We start from the raw sequence: 17751 nt of genomic DNA on the forward strand, positions 1-17751 counted from the left end.
GAGCAAGGTATTTTATGGCCAAACTAATCAAATACGGTACCATAAGGCAGTAAACACTTGCAATAAATAAGAAAATTACCGCATAAAAATGGCAGAAAACTCTGCAGATATTGAAACCACAAATAAAAATTTCGCTTCTATGAACTTGAAAAATATTTTCAAAATATTGACAATAATTCAAAAACAACATTTAAGGATCAGTCTTGATCTTGATTGTCATCTAAAAGTACCATTGGCACGCGACGGGTGGAAGTAGGAGACCCTAACCGGGGGCAGAATAATGTTCCTTTTAACCTTGTACGTGGAGATTTCCATCGGGCAAAAGGAGCCGACGTAGAGACTTCACCAGCATCACGTAGTGGGTATACACCCATTTCGTCCAAGATGTCCGGACCTAAATTTTTCTTGGGGGTTTCAATAGTGTTTGTCTTGAATTTGCATTCACTATGTGGGATGCCCGTGAACAACTGATTCACCTCAACCCCGGGAGAAACTTCATCACTGGGCTTGACTTTTTGCGACCGCTGGTTTGAATTAGTGTCTGACACGATCCATATCCCCAAATCTGGACTTTCACCTCCGCAGGAGTTAACCTTGGTTTCAGATTGATGGTCAGTTCGGGAAGCTTGAGAGCTTTCATTTCTTTTCTGGAAAACTTCACGTTTACGTCGTTTCTTGATGACTCCCGGCGAAGGATTGTCCGAAATCCGCTTCTTACGTGGCCATCGACGGATGTGATCGCCATTGGGAGACGGTTTACGTTTTGACTGACTAACAGGAGTTTTGCGTGTTTGACCCAAAAATTTGGGAGAGGGAGTTCGTACGACGTATTTGTCTATCGGGCCATGGGATTGAATTTTGGGGAGAGACTCCGTCTTGCATTCCTTCAAAAAACGCGGAGAACGCCGGCAAATCGTCGACCCAGCAGCTACCAACTGTGGTGGACTTCGTAAAACATCTCCTAAAGGGATTTTCTCATCCGTTTGAAGTGATATTCCATGACGCAATTTTGGTAGCTCAGATGCTGGGTTGACATGGTCAGCCGATAGTTTGATAGACTGCAATTCAGGTTTTCTAGCAGGCTCAACCCTCTGGTACGATGAAAACGGGAGTGATTCTAATGGTGTAGTTGGGGTTTTTAGCTTGTTTTTTTGAGGAGGCCTTTTGTTTGGGGTAACAAATACATTATCACAAACAGCAGTGGTTTGCATTGATTTCGAGGGAGTCCTTGAAGAACTGCACAATTTTGATTGCTTAGGTGTGGAAGGCATATTTTGCTCGCTATTTTCATTGACAGATTGAGGGTCAACTTTTGGCTGCTCCGATGTAGCCGATTTCGATTGAGACTTCAAAACTGAACGATTCACTTTAGATGGTTTTTTTGCATCATTTTTACTAGCAAAATCAGTCAAACCTACGGCAGAAGATGGAGTAGCAGACATCTTAGGAAAAGAGTTGTGAGGAGAATCAGTCAGCAAATTAAGTTTTCTTCGAAAGTGATGACTTTTGGTAGAAGTTTTACCATCGACACTCACAGTGTTGTTTTTACCAGAAGATGAATACGAAAACAATAAGCTTCTGGGCGAGGCCATAGACGCATTATTCTTTTCTTTAGTTGCTATCAGAGAAGGTTTGTCGGCTGGGGTAGGAGGAGCGACCTCCTTATGCTGCTGGATAACTTCTGCTCTAGCAACAGTGCGACTCTTTCCTTTGATGCCACCTCCATAAAATGAATGGCGTCTTGTCAACATTATTGAGTGACGTGGCGATCTAGAATATTTTAGGCAAGTTATTAATTTTCTAGATATTTCGCCATTTGAACCACTTGAATGTTATATAAATGAACATTTGTGCACTGTTTGTGTTAGTATATAGATAGTAAGGAAAAAGAAAAAGTGAATAGCTTTAGATCTTAGAGCAGCTCACTTTTTCACAATAGTTTGACTGGAGAAACCCAATGTGGGTTCTTCTTCGGGTTTCATTGGAGATTCTTCAATAATCGTTTCACTCAATGAATCTTTTCCAGAACTTCCTTCTTGACTTCTCCTCATGCGAATTCTCTGCCGTGTTAGGGCTGTCAGTCGTTGCTTGGCCGCTGGTGTGTCAACAACTGACGTTTTCCTTCTAGGTTTTTCCACCGCTGCAAACATGAAGCAAAGTTGAATAAAACATACAAAAATTACAAAACTACAAATGTGTTACAAAAATAGCTATTCCTTCAATGGATTGCAAGATACAGTATTAAAAAACGTTGCCATTTTGCTGAAGAAAGTCGTTGCAAAGTATAATCCCGGCAAGATTTTGTTGGACCTTAACATTAATTTCACATTTCTGTTGTTGTTAATGGTCATTAAATTAAATAAGGCATGTTCAGTGTATTATACAGTTCTATGACAACAATTATTAACACTGTTGTATTTCACCAGATGAAAACGATTAAAATTTTCATGACAGGCAGTGTATATTTGTGCTGCGATTGACGGTACTATACCTTTCATTACTGGTTCCGGTTTGCTAAGACGAGTTTTGGATCGCGTGGATTTTGATGGTGAAGCAAATAAATCCCGTCGAACACGAATAACTTCCTCAGAAACTAGATAAAACAAAAAACAATACATTGTTTAATAAGCAAAATGTCGAGGCAGTACTTCAGTTCGTGAAAAGTGTTCCATTCGCATATCAAGAACCTGTTACTTTGGATATCAAGAACAGTGTTACTTTGGATACTCAGCAATCCCATTTACCTTGGCATTTACTCCTTCTTCGTGGTGTTCTACTGACAGGTAGACTGCGTGACGTTTTTGCCACTTTTGATACTTTCCTTTCAATTGGTTGGAATGGTCGAGATTTGTTTGGTTTAGTGGTTTTGGACCTAATTTTACATGAATAAGAAATGGTAGATAATGTCAAAAATATAAGGACACGTTCTAGAATTCAATCAAGGTTTCATTAAAACATTTGAGATGACTCTCACTTTGCATTTTTCCTCTTATTTGCTGGCATAGCAATTTGTCGGGTAACCATGGGTTTGATATGTGATGTTCGGCGCAGTTTCACTTGCCTGGAAATAGACCAACGAATTTCAAATATTAAATGTTATACTATGATCTGCAAATTAATTAACAGATTTGAAAGTGATATAAAAATAACAAATAAACTCCCCTTGCCAAAACAAAATTACCGTTTATGCAACCACAAAATTTGCCCTACCTATTAACAGTAAATGATTCATAAGATTCTTCACTTCCAACTGAACTAACCACAGAAAAAGGATCGGTGTTTGGTTGTTGGATATCTGCCATGTTTGATATTGGTTCCAGAAAACTGTCATCTAACTCTGGGGAAAATGTCTCCAAAACTTCAGGGATAGGAAGCATGAGATCATTGAAAATGTCGTGCAAGATTTTTCCACAAGATGACGAATAACTTGAAAAGAAAGAATGTCATTTTGAACAATTCCTAGAATAAATTCCAGCTAATATGTGCAATTGTATATATTAAAAAAAAAGAATATTAAGGGCATTCATTTTTTCTATTGGTACTTAATCAGTTTTTATTCGCAACACCTAACAGAGTAAAGCAACTTACTACTTCACGAGAGTTTCCTTCATAAACTTTTTCATAATTTCTATGCTTTTTGTAACAGATATAACCCGTAAAAGCTGTAAAATGGTTTCCATTAGGCTGTTCAAAATATCAGAACTTGCTGATTTGTAGCAATACCATTCCATCCTCAATAAAATTTGTAGCATGCATCTAAAAAATCATTAAAAATATTCATAAAAACAATTTTTCACAGCACACACACAACTATTAAATGTTAATTTAATAAAAAAATTTTGGAAAAAGAAGAAAATAGATGGGAAAAGTAAACATTTATGTCATCTGCAAAAAGTTCTCAGCACGAAACTCTAAATTTTCGTTTAAAAATATATCCAAACGATGCTACACTATTATCAAAAATAACCGAAGTAATTCATCTAGCAAAAACTATAATGATGATTTGACAGTTTTGTTGAATCTGATTGCATGCTCCTCATAATTTGACGCTGAATAATACTCATATCAGAATGTTTTATATAGTACAATTTGCCATCTCCATGAGAACAGAAAAATTGTTATCTTAAGCAAACAATGCAATAATTTTCGCAGGCCTACAAAAACTTGAGAACCCTTTATTTCTGTGAAAGATGAACATTTGAGATATGAAGAATGTAAACAGGGAGCACTTTTTGGATTGCTGTAAAGTAATGTAGTGTTCATTTAAATTATCAAAATTTTATATTCGGAATCTTTGATTGGTTAGGTGAAGATAGCGAAGATGCAAAGGTTTCTAATTAATATAAAGACATGGACACCCTATTACATACTCTAAAGAAGTGTTTTCTGCAGACATATTTTTGTTGCGTATTGCTGAAGCAGAAACATAAACTCTTTCTTCTAGAATTTCATCAAACTCATTTGCAATATTCTTGTTATCTGAAAAAAAAAAATTAAATCAAAAGAAAATTCATTGCTGAGAAAATTAAAAAAGTTATGTGCATTCGCAATTTAATTGAAACACTCTGGATGTTGATATAAATCCTCTAGACAACTATCAAAAAACAAATAAACACCTTGTTTTTCAAAAAATTGTATCATTGTTTCAAGAATGTGGCTAGCTTTTTCTTTAAGCAAACTAGGCTGATTAATGACATCATCATCGTTTAAACAAACTTCATATTGAGTTGAAACAAAATCAACAACATCTTCCCAGCAGGAAAATTCTAAAGACATACAGGTGGTATTTAAAAAATTTATCACAGACACAAAGATTAGGCTATGATAAAGAATAATGGTTAATATTAGTGACTACCTGCTTTCCAATTATGATCACCTTCGACGTATGTTGGCAAGCGTGGAGAAATCTACAAAAGAAATGACATCAGAAATAATTTGATAACATGGAGTGACAACTGACAAATGCAAACTAAAAGCGAACAAAAGATTTGTTGCAACAGTCCTTTGCAAATTCATAAATAAAATGATAAGATGGATGCTTTATTTTTTTCACTATTTGTTGAAATAAAAAATAGTTTGGGGTCTTTCTGGCAAGGCTGTGGGGTCGATACCAAAAACCTTCGACTGCACTCCATCTTCTCTTTTCTTGGTGCCATGAGCCCAAAAACCACACTTCACAACCCTGGTTGACATATCACTTTAGCAAATAAGCGTGATTCTTATCTTTACTGAAGTTTTTTAACTTTGTTTTATATGACACCATTATTGTTATTCTGGGATCACAACGAGAACTGTTGAAAAAAGAAGTCATCACAGTTCATTAACACTATGTGTATGCCATGTGCTAACCTGAGCATGTGCTCACACACAAACAATAGCTAGAAGATGGCTCTGCGTACTCGACTACTCGTACTTACAGGCTACAGCACAGCTGCAATTAATTCGTTCAGACTTAACAATTGCCATGCAAAACTTCTATAGGTTTTACGTAACAATAATGTAATGGTCATGTTAGGTGGGCTTTGGTTAGTTGTTTCAAGTCAAGAATGGAGGGAGAGTTATTGAAAAAAAAAAACGCTGTACATTACAATCAGAAAATTTTCCGAACCACGTTAAAGTGGTCATGATTAGTCGGAGTCAGGACAATTTTACAGAATCCGACTACTGACCCAAAAATCCGTCCACTCTCCACAACCTTGCTGTTTAGGCTACATGGTCTAACTGTTTCAGGCACAATGATGAATCCGATTTTTTGAACTATGATGTCATTTTGAGAACACCCCATGTAGGCATTTTACTAGTCTGGCGATATCTCAGTGGTTGAGATTGAGGTAAACAACAAAGTATCAAAAGAAACAAAATAATTTCCTATTCCCACTCAATATATTTTGAATGCATAACTGCACCAGAAAAAAAATATTTAAATTAAAAAAACTGAAGTAATTTTCAACTCGGTTTTTAAAAAAGGATAAAATGTGCAGATTTCTAAAATGAAACCAAATTTGTCTTCATTATTTACAAATTATTGCAGAACCATTTTCATGAAACTGTGTGGCAAACAGATATAAAGGCACCTTATTGGTTGTATAAGTCAGAAAGCTTTGTGAACGAGTTGGACATTTACTTTTATAAATTCACGTTAATTAATGAATGACGACTGATGATATGATACGTTTATAATTAAACTGGTGCAATCCGTATGGGTGTGCACACTGGACAGCATGGTGTGCCCTTAAAATAAAATGCAATCCACCAAAACTTCAACAGGGGTGTGGAACTTTAAAATATTTTCATAATTTAAACAAGTTTATTCATTCATTGTGCCGAACATACAAACTAGGGAGAACCTAACCTTTTTCCAAGCGGTGAAACGATAAAAATCCTAAATACCTCTTTCATATTAGTATTGCTATGTGGCGAACTAATGTCTTCGGGCATTTTTTGTAATTCAGTAATGTTCAATTCGATTTCTTCGGCACATCGGATTGGTTCAGGTGGCTTCGCCCTGCATAAAACACTCACTGTAAACAAGATCTTTGAATAATAATTTTTTACAACTTAAAAACTCAGCCCGAGTACATGCACTAGATATCCTTGGAAAACAAGTATCAGAGAAACAGAGTATTCAATAACCAGGAAGTAGTAGCAATTTTTGTATTTTTTTATAATTCTTGCACTACTGAAACTTACAACTGTAATTCTTGACCAAGTGTGCTGATGTCTGACAACGTTGGTAATCGTTTATGCCAAGGTTCTATCATTTTGATTGGACTTTGAACCAACTCATCTAAAAATGTTTTGAGTCACTATATATTATACATACTCATATTACCGTATATAAACAGCATAATATAAATGAAAAAAGTCATTGTATATTACATAACTATATTTCGTTTCATCTAATGCATTACAATAGTACATTTATGTAAGTTACACTCAATTCTTTTTAAAAAATCCTTTGTTGGCCCTCAATGGTCAGATAATTTGATCAAAGGAGATAAGTTTAGAATAAAATGCTAATTTATCAAAATTTATTATTTGCATTCTGAATTCTATTTGGCATAGCACTAATCTATATTATGTCAAGACATAATGTGAAGTAATACCTAACACAAAGCCCTAACTAATATAGATGTAATAATTTTTCTTATGTAACATAATGTTCATTAAAAGCGCATTCACTTGACTTCACAAAACTCAAAATTTCATATAATTTGATGCAACTTCAAATTCCAGCTCACTGGTTCTGTTGAATCACCAATTAAAATGCATGTAAACAACTGTAAATAACTCAGAATTTTGGTCACCTGATTATCTCAAAATTAACCAAAACATTTATTGTAACATTAACATGATGTTGATTCACTTTGTTAATGGGCTGTTATAAGCTAGAAACATACCAATTTTGCATTATATGGTAATGTCTCATCTTAAAACTCTTACTTAAAATCCACTATATAACATTTAAGAATCCGAGAGAAAAACAAATAAATTTATTGATGAAATGCAACTATTGTCCCTTAGGCACATTTTCATGGTTATTCATCATCAAATTTACCAACTTCAAATAAATACTTAGTAATTTAATCAGTTCATTTCATTTCAAGTTAATGAGTTTCCACAACAGGTTAATAACCTCACTAACCAGTTTCAGCCTCAGGAAGAGGATCTTTTTCTTTATTTTCTAAAGGTGTTACATAACTTGATATTTTCTCAAATAACTCCCGAGCTTCTAAACTTATATCTCCATCCTGGTGGTCAAGAGACATGGCTAGGAACTTTACCATATCTTTGTTACACACATCACTGAAATTTTTAACATAACATAATATATATAAGTATACATGATATATTTGTAATACATATATTACCAGATGTTTCTATTCAGTAAGTTTCATTTCATACCTTAGCCAGTTGACAATAGCAAAACTGTTTGATAGGGGTTGGAGAACTCCAAACTGGTGTAAAATTGAACAGTCTTTCATCAAAAGGGATTTCTCCTTACAGAATTTACAAGTGCTCTCAACATAGATAACATTTTTATGATCTTGCAATCCAAAAAATAATTCAACAAAATCATGTTTACTGTCTTCAGTAACATATACGTAATTTGTATTGGAAATGTGTTTAAGTGGCACTAAGCTGGCAAGGGTTTGTCCAATAACTCGAAAATTGACCTCCTGTGGCACAGTGGTTTTGGCAGCCATATCTAATTCATTTTGTGCATAGACATTTGCACAATTTCTCATAAGTTCATTTGGCATAACAATTTTTTCCTCATCGATTTCATTTTGATGAGTTCTATCTATGTTGGAATCTTTTGAAAGAATTTTGCTTTGTATGGATTGACACTGCGATAGCGTTTGACAATAAAGTTGGTAATGTGTCAAATTGAACTTTGCAGCATTTTTAACTTTAACCAAAATATTTTTCCCAACAGTTTCACCGTTCTCTTCATGTGAGTAGGCAATGGAACCGACATACTTATCTTGGTCCTTTGGCCAAGTACTCTGAAATGGTTTATTCAGAAAAAATGACAGTATGGATGACACAGGGAAAAATTCCCACAATGGCTGGCTGCCTGTGTTTTGTAAGGGTCCGTTGTTTTCATTATGGGCCGTGTCAGCAGAGCAACATGGTTTGGTCTTATCAATCGTTGATCTTGGTTGAGATGTAGTTGGCTTGCATTTCCTAGTTTTGGTTTTGCTTCCAACTTGAAAACCTACAAAAGCCAAAACAAAAATACAGTCGTTGTTTGTACAGTACATAAATGCAGCACAAATGTATATGCAAATTGCTTACTTTCAGCTAAAAGCTGCTGCAGTACAACATTTTGCGACAGCAAGTGTTTGTTGATTCCTAGCATAGGCAGCGGTATCATGCATCCTTTGTTGGTGTTTAAAAATTTTTCCATTAAGATATTTCCAACAGAGTCTTCAATAGGATTCTACACAAATCATTGCAAAAATGAGTACAATTTAGTCAAAGATAAAAACAAACTAAAAAGTTTTATTATTGCTTAGTATGTCTGATTGCAAGAAATATGTAGCTAATTTACAAAAACATGAAAAAACAGAAAAGGCATTCCAAAATAATACCTCATTGAATATTTCATTTGCATCAAGCCAGAAAATCCTAATGTTATGCTTTTCTCTGAAATGATGAGCAAGATGCATGGGCATGAGGACATTTTTCATTTCTGAGACCGTTTTGACATGCCACTCAAAATATTCATCCAAATTCGCTTGAGATTTTGGAGCTGAACCTATAATAAACAAGTAGTTTTTTCCACTGGAATCTTCATTGGCTTCATCCAGGTTTTGTTTTAAACGTTTTTTTTTGCAAGATCGGTCCTTGCCCCTATTTGTCCTTTTCCGGACTGGTTTAACAGGTGACACAATTTCATGTTCCTCCCATTGAAAGTCATGCACCATGGCAGTAAAACTGTCAAGCAAGGTATGGGAATTGTACGATGCATCAGTGTCTTCAATAATACTGTCGTTTAATGTATCGTGAAAATCAGCAAAGGATTTATATTCAAAAGATTTAAATTCAGTAGCAGGTCCATTCCTAGTTGAGTAATCTCCGGCAAATTTATATCCCCATTTCAATTTACTTCCTGGAGAGATCACTTTCCGATCTTTAGGGTTGTAGTGAGCTGAAGACAGTGGAATGCTTTTAAAGTAAGTGATAATTCTTATGACTGCACTGAACACTGCATCTTTCCACAGCTTAGCATCTTTTTTACTTGGATTATTAAAATTTGGATGAATAAGAAATACAACCTTGTTTCCAACATCTGTCATATCTTTTACAACAGGGTAATTACTATAAAAAGGGCTGCAAAAAGGAATTGTACTTACATGAACTATATTTTAAGTTATGACTTGATTGCACAGCGCACAGGTAAAAAAATTGACCAGAATCAACACAAAAGGTACATAGGTATGATATTAAGCAAGCTATTTTTCAAGCTGACCAGTAATGATCACAACATGTCAGCACAATTTACTGCTAAACATCCTTTGCATCACCAAACCAACAATAATTTTGGATGATTTTGTCTGGTTACCTAATCTTTTATTAATGGGTAAATTTAGACCATCAATTGGTTATTTATTTGGTCCCCAAACTAAGGCTTATAAAAGTCAAGTGTGCAAAAAGTGTATTTGAAATCTATCTCGGTTGTGCAGCTGCCACAAAATACAGCCTGGACATAGACTAGGTCTATAGCTGCCCAGACTGCAGATTATGGCCGTTTTCAGTAAGATCTTGCGTCCGCAAAACAACCAAATGTAAAAAGTACGGATGCAAAAAAATTGCTCAGATGCACTGAAATTACGTTATATAGTAATACACACAGTTCAATAAATTGAATCTTTAAACCAAATAAAAATTAGGTGCGCAGAAGTTCTGTCCAAGTCATTTTAAGTGGAAAATTACGCATTTACACTAAACAATTGCTAGATCGGAAAACTTGTGAAGTGTGAAGGGGATAAAAATTATTTATGCGTGCAATGGCTATTGTTTTATCTTGTTGGGTGGGGGATTTCTCACCAAATAGAGCAAACTTTCCAATCTGGCAGCACTGGCGTTGTTTGGCGTAACCAAGATCTTGTTGAAAACAGCAATACTCTGCAGTCCGGACTGGCGCCACTGTAGCTCATGGGAAACAGTATTGAGTGTGCATATGCCAAACTCTGTGTCTGATTGGCTGCTATACAACTATAATATGCTTATAGGCTAAATCAGTCATGTGCAACCTTTATTACAGGAGAGCCAGATGAAAATAACCAGGTAAAACCATCGGCCCGCACCTTTATTTAACAAAGACTATTAACTAGTAGCTGGCATAAAAATTTTTATTTTGGTTTTATGACATAATTAGGGGTTATCTCCTTACGGAAATAATAAATTAAGATGCATAAATTTCTAAAGATTACACATTTCCGAAGAAAACTGCTGTTCTTATTTATTGTCACATAGATAATGCAAAATTGCCATTTTGCTGCAGGCCGCACAATTTCTACTTGCGGGCCGCAGGTTGCACACCCCTGGGCTAAATAACACATTTCAGATACATGACAAAAACACATATCACTGTCTGCAGTAAAAAATTAGTTACTTTGGAAATCACAAACACTCATCTGATCATATAGGCTGGTCTGTAACAGTATAACCTACCTATAGGGAAAATATTAAAAACAATAAAGAACACTGTCCAACACATTCCAGAATAGTGGATTTGACCTACTATGCTAACCTACCATCTTTTAGCACAATTCTGCTATTGGTTTTGCCACTTTTTCCTGCTCGTTAATTGTTTGTGAGCATGTGTTTTATTGTGGCTATAACTATAACGGTTAGCATCCTAACTTTCGTTTCGCACAGTTAATGGAGAAAAATAAACAATACAAAAAATACATAAATATTTTTAATATGAACCTAATAAGGCCAAGCTATATATTGTCTATGGTCATTTACTCATCACTGTAATCAGGTCAACTGATTTACAAAAGTAAATGAGCAATAGACCCGCCTAATTGACAGGTCTGTATTTCATGGCAACTGTACACCTGAGATAAATTTCAATCAAACTTTTTGCACAATTGAGTTTGTACAAATAACTGGACACCTAACGGTCTAAATTGCATAATATGACTTTTGCGTTTGTGGTACCTAGTTAAGCGAAATGCCACAATGCTTTGCCTAAAATACAAAGTATGGACATAATCATAGCAAGGAAAAACTTCCAAGCAAACTTTACTAAATGTTTACAATCAGTGAAGCCTGACAAATGAGCAAGGCTGGCTTCCTAAATTCAGCAATAAAGATAGGCCAAATTTCCAATAACAGTTTTACTGAGCAAATGCTAAAATTTTCTCGTGACAACACCAATTGCAGCATGCTGTTTTTGAGTAGCACCCTGTAATTAGTGGTGTCATGTAGTTGCTGATTAATAGTTTGAAGTGGCAGGGGCATTATCATAAGAACGACTGTTATTGTTGTGCAGCAGCCTGCTGTTTTCAAATAAAACCCCGCTATTGACTGTATACTGCTGTTCCAAACGTAATGAACAGCAGACTGTGTTTCCGTGTTACCGGGTCTGCACACCGGAGATCACAGCCAATCCTGCCAAGAAATACAAACCGGTTAATTGTCAAGAAAACGGGTCTAGTATACAAGGGCACAACCACAGGATGCCTTTATATACTAGACCTAAGCTACTCAAAGTTTGACGTAAATTCTATACACAAGTCTGAGATTTTTGAGCGGCTCGATAGTCATTTTCACTCCAAATACTTTGATAACTGATATTGTTAAAGTAGTTAAATTCATCATTTTTTCTTGAAATTTAATAGGTTCTGCGGCCCATTGAATTATTTCAAGTGACAATGCGGCCCACTATAATAAAAGGTTGGACATCCCTGGCCTAGGCCTACTATAGCCTCGCGCACTGTCTGACTGCGTAGCCCTATCTATAGGCTGTGCCTATTACGTTAGTAGTATTATACAATATACCGGTAGTTATAACTTGGCCTAGCCTAACGTATACCTTAACTGCAACAGCATAACTTACGTAGTTGGTAGACCTAACCTAAGCTATAGGCCTACTTGGTACGTTGGGCACAACAACGATTTCTTTCACAATTTCCATCCTTCCCGCTAGTTTGTGATCTGTCGATGTTTCCGACAGTTTTTCAAAAAAATATATTAAGCGAACTACTGCAGAGCAAAGAGATTTAAACATAGATCTTTGCGCAGAGGCACACGAAACGTTTCTTAATCTCAACGAAGAAACAATATAAACTTTATAACCAATAAGAATTCTAATTAAAATGTTTTGGTAATTTCCTTAACTCTTTTCAATACAAAACTAGTCCACAGTTTATCGGCTCGGTGGCAGATTAAGCGGTAAGCGTGTCTGGCTCGCTATTAAGCAAGCCAGGTTCGATTCCCAGTAGCGCTACCATTATAGTACCCTTAACAAGCTATGAACGATGCTTGTTTCAGTTCAGTGGTTCTGGTGAAAAGTTCCAAATTTAGGAAACAAAACAAAAAACTCAAATTCAAAAAATAGAAACTGTCTATCCTTCGAAATTTTCACAAAAGACAGAAAGGTAACCGAGGCTCGAGCCATGAGGAATCATCGTCAAGTTTAAGTCGTGCAAAAACTTTTCTCAGTTCAAGAACAAAAGTTGTGGTATCTTAGTCCATCTCTCAAAAGTTATCTGAATTTAACTTTTGAATTATTGATGAGTTTCTATTGCTATTTTTATAGGCTCTCTAGCTACTATCTTTTTTCTGTTGGGAAGGAGATTATTACGGTTTAGGACAGGGTTTCTCAACCGGGGCCCTGTGGGGCCATGTGGTCGTTCTACAATCTACAGGGTACGTGACGATATTTAATTGAAAATTTTAGTCGTTACATAAGTATAACATTTATCCTTTGGGCGTCCTAAACGTTATGTCATAATCGTATTTAAACAGATCGTTTCCCTGCAATTCTCACACATACCTTTCTTTTTGTTATTCAGTCAACTCAAGATCTAGTGCTTGTATTTATCACGTATCACGTATATATGTCGAGCTGTTCTAGCTTCGACGATCGAACCAAATAAAGCAACTGGAAATTTAATATGTTTTTATATCTGACGACATGCAAGTCGTTCCTAGTAATCAGCAATAGTCACGCCTTGAGATGAGATTCGTTAGCAATCGAGGAATAGCCGTAAATTTCATCAAACTTCACCGTTCACCTCGCTCAGCGACCGGAATCACAGAAGACGCCAAATCGGCATGTGACAAAGACGGATGTTACTGTAATACGCCGAGTAGCGCAGTACACATCCCTATTTGCTACACATATCTTTGGAGGGAGGAGATAAAATCGGTTAACTTTTGAAAAGACTTCGCACAGACTTACAAAAATCTGGTTTAAATTTTATTGTTTGGATTTCTGTTCTTTTATGAAAAATAAAAATGTTGAGTATTTTTTCTTTGTTGTAACTTTGGTATTTATCATTTTGATACACAATTAAGTATCAAAGTAGGGGTTTCACCTTCGCTGCGCCATTGGATTTAGATTTTAAAAAGTAACAATTGATCAGTTAAGATAGTTAGATCATTTTGATAGGGTAACCGTAGTTTTAGGAAATGTAGGAAACGTAGGAAATATCGTCGATTTTATGATAACATATCATACGGGTTTAAGTCGTGCAAAGACTTTCTTCAGTCCAAGGATAAAGACTGTCATACCATACCCATCTGAGGCATCTGTGACTGTGGGTCAAAAATTCCTTAAAAGCAATGACTGAATAGGCTAGTAGTCAGATGACTAGGTTATAGGCTTACCAAGATTTTTACCTGCACTTTTTGGGGTGTACGAATGCAAAATTAACACAAATTTTGAGCTGGTTTTGTTCAGCTTTGATTGGTTAGTTTTTACTTTATAGACATCATATATTTACTAATTGTAAAGCTTTGTTGAACTTTTGCAATAAAACAAAAACGTCAGACAACTATTCTCTCGTGTGCTAAAACGGTTAGTATACAAATTTTCCTTCCACGAAGTCAGTGGCTTAAAATAAGTGATATTATACGATTAAAACATAAAAATGTTCTCCTTCACTGTTCTTCTACATCGCAGATTTTTGAAAAATTCTGATTTATTTTTAAAAGTCCACAGCAATTGAAACAAAATGGATAAAAAATCTATTAACAATGATAAAAAATCTAATGCTTCTAGTTAGCTTATATAATTATTTTTTATTCGAAAAACAAACTCATAGTGAGAAACACACAATTATTAAAAAGTTTTTTAGTTTCACATTCAAACGCAAACAAAATAGCACTACATAAAACATTTTGACAATTATCTTGTCAGCAGTTTTTTTGCCCTCTGTGTTTAATTTGCTTTATGCTATTTTAGGAAAATGTGTTTATTTTTTGTGGTTTTTGCTTTTGCTATTCATTTATTTTTTATTAAAAGCATGGTCAAGTCTTGGGTATGAGAAAATCCAGTCAATTTTTATTAGCATGCGCTAATGAACGAAACAGAGTGACAAAACTGAGAACGGCTTAAAATGTGCTTGAAATAATAATTAAATGAGAAAAGTATTAACTGCTTGTAACAACTAGTACAGCCACTATAGTCACACTTAAACAAAGCATAAGGTAAAAAAAGAAAAAGCTTGTTCTTATTTCTAAGATAGTAATTATAAAATCGCAGATTATTGTGTTCCTAGACTCTTGGATTTACAGATAGAATTGCTTGAGTAGAATAGTTCCACTCAATTTCCTGCTAGATTGTTCTATCATTATGTCATAGTTCAACTGTTTAATGCTTAGTCCTTCATGTCAAATCATAAAACAATCCAGACTGACCTGATTGCGGAATGTTTTCTGGCTTAATTAATTAACTATAGAGAAACTTTCTTATGATTGTGGTCTTATTTGTACAAACTGATGAACATTGACCGCACTAAATATTGTTGACATTTGTTTGGAGTCAGAGAAGTGAAGATGAGAACATTTACCCCTTTATGTTAAAATAACGATATTTATATCATACATATAATCCTAATTCCTAAGAATAAATAAGAAATTTTTATAAACCTGTGAGCTGTGACATAACGATGATAATAGCTTTAAGTGAGAGTCCCAAGGTTACCATAATGTCATTTTCAACTTTTTTTAAATGTTCATTTGTTACAAATGTTTTATAAAAAGCCTGTCTTTGATGTGTGATTATACTAGACTATGATGATGAAAAGTATTCTATATGATTGGTATCAACTATTAACATATAAATTTTTATTATTATCTGTCGTATGGTGTAGTTATCCACATATCTAAACATTAAGTATTTTTAGCAGTATGATGACATTTTTCATTAATCTACCTGGACAATTCTTTAAGACATTCAGCTGGTGTTTTACATTATTAATTGACGATATAGTATAAAAAAAATAATTGCAATGTCCATAGTGATCAATAAACCATGGGTCTGCACCACCACTTGGAAAGCATCAGTTCGATTATTTTCAAATTATGTTAGAATTGTTGAAGTTGGGCCCAGAGATGGTCTTCAAAATGAAAAAACTTTGGTTTCTACTGAGACAAAGGTGGAATTAATTAATCGTTTGGCAGCATGCAATGTTCCAGTTATTGAGGCTACAAGCTTTGTCTCCCCTAAATGGGTACCGCAGATGAAAGATCACACGGAAGTTATGAAAGGGATCGCTCGACACAGCAAAGCCAAGTATACAGCACTGACTCCAAATCTGCAAGGTTTTGAAAAAGCAGTAGAAGCAGGTGTGGATGAAGTTGCCATATTTGGTGCAGCGTCTGAAGCATTCAGTAAAAAGAATATAAACTGTTCTATTAAAGAAAGTATCGAGAGATTTAAGCCAGTTGCTGAGGCCGCTGAAACACTATCTATTCCTGTGCGTGGCTACGTTTCATGTGTCCTTGGTTGCCCATATGAAGGGGTTATATCACCTAGCAAAGTAGCGTATGTAACAGAAGAATTTTTTGAGATGGGATGCTATGAAGTCTCACTTGGAGATACAATCGGTGTTGGCACTGCAGGATCAACAAAAGAAATGCTGCAAGTCTTGCTAAGAAGTTTTGATGTTGGAAAACTCGCTTTGCATTGTCATGATACATATGGTCAAGCCCTGGCAAATATTTTGACTGGACTTGATCTGGGAATTCGAACCGTTGATTCGTCAGTTTCAGGTCTAGGTGGCTGCCCTTACGCAAAAGGAGCTTCAGGTAATGTTGCAACAGAAGATGTTGTGTACATGTTAAATGGTTTGGGACTTGAGTCAGGTGTGGATATAGATAAACTTGTTGAAGTTGGTGAATTCATCAGTAAAGTTCTAAATCGGGATAATGGTTCTAAAGTGGGAAGGGCTGTGAGTGTGAAATTCTGATACATCTCTGCGACGTCACTTGCTTGTACTACAGCGCCTTAGTTAGTAGTTGTCATGGTGTCTTATTTGTGACCGCATGTTAATTAAATTGTAGTTTCGGTGCATAAGTATTATGAACTTTTTATGTCATTGTTTTAAAATTTTAGACGTTTCGATGAAATGAATCAAAAATATGCATTTTGTAACTACAGTGGAAGCTTGATAAATTAAAGATACCACTCAAAGTCTGAGTTATGCAAAGTTAGTAAAACTGAGAGTGAATGTCCACAAAAATATTAGTACCTAAGCGTTAAAATAGGCCTTTGAATCATCAGTAAACTTGCATCTTCTTTTTATTATTTTACTACAGTAGAATCTGCTTGATATGACCGTTTAGGTACGGTCCCGAATTTTATAATATAAAATTCTCCGTTTACTATGAACAGTCTTCGGATATTATGACCACTTTTTCAGGTTTTTCTTACAATTTTTCGTGTCAATTATAATGCAACTTGACAGTGGCAATTGTGCCACTTGTATTCTCAATTCACCTACTGTTGTTCACTTTGACGTTGCTGCTTAATGTTAATGAAATAATGAATTTGATGTTTTTTGACATTTTGTGCCTAACTGTATCGATCCTGGTGAGATCAAATGGAACAGTAGTAGTTTCGGTTATTATGACTAAAATGGTCTGGTGCCAAGGTGATCATTATAAGCGGGGTTTACTGTAATAAATTTGATTCCAGTTTTTGAACAGGTATATATGCTATAAAAGCTTGTTCACAACGTTTACTGATCAAGTTTGTTAAACCAATTTTTGATACAATTA

At 35.2% G+C, this 17751-nt stretch overlaps 2 protein-coding genes across 2 annotated transcripts; one reads left to right on the top strand and one right to left on the bottom strand.

The window, feature by feature from the left end:
* Positions 1–197: 197 nt before the first annotated feature.
* Positions 198–9920, bottom strand: LOC143445921 (uncharacterized). Its single transcript, XM_076945325.1, has 16 exons — positions 9099–9920; positions 8803–8947; positions 7906–8722; positions 7646–7806; positions 6691–6787; positions 6391–6505; positions 4856–4907; positions 4617–4766; positions 4371–4479; positions 3589–3756; positions 3211–3426; positions 2975–3061; positions 2745–2872; positions 2492–2593; positions 1927–2140; positions 198–1770 (listed from the first exon to the last, which is right to left on the bottom strand). Exons 1-16 carry the CDS (start codon positions 9804–9806, stop codon positions 198–200), a joined length of 4842 nt encoding a protein of 1613 aa, XP_076801440.1. The 5' UTR covers positions 9807–9920.
* A 5959-nt stretch (positions 9921–15879) lies between these two features.
* On the top strand, positions 15880–17671 carry LOC143445558 (hydroxymethylglutaryl-CoA lyase, mitochondrial-like). Its single transcript, XM_076944740.1, has one exon. The coding sequence runs from the start codon at positions 15981–15983 to the stop codon at positions 16938–16940; it is 960 nt and encodes a 319-aa protein (XP_076800855.1). The 5' UTR covers positions 15880–15980; the 3' UTR covers positions 16941–17671.
* Positions 17672–17751: the final 80 nt, after the last annotated feature.

This window comes from Clavelina lepadiformis, chromosome 2 (genome assembly GCF_947623445.1).
Source record: "Clavelina lepadiformis chromosome 2, kaClaLepa1.1, whole genome shotgun sequence".
NCBI classification, from domain to species: Eukaryota; Metazoa; Chordata; class Ascidiacea; order Aplousobranchia; family Clavelinidae; genus Clavelina; species Clavelina lepadiformis.

Coding starts and splice junctions, on each gene's coding strand:
- LOC143445921 (XM_076945325.1), bottom strand. CDS start 9,806: ATGACAGATGTTGGAAACAAGGTTGTATTTCTTATTCATCCAAATTTT. Junction 7,807..7,905: donor GCTATTGTCAACTGGCTAAG/GTATGAAATGAA, acceptor TAAAAATTTCAG/TGATGTGTGTAACAAAGATA. Junction 3,062..3,210: donor GAATCATTTACTGTTAATAG/GTAGGGCAAATT, acceptor GTCTATTTCCAG/GCAAGTGAAACTGCGCCGAA.
- LOC143445558 (XM_076944740.1), top strand. CDS start 15,981: ATGTCCATAGTGATCAATAAACCATGGGTCTGCACCACCACTTGGAAA.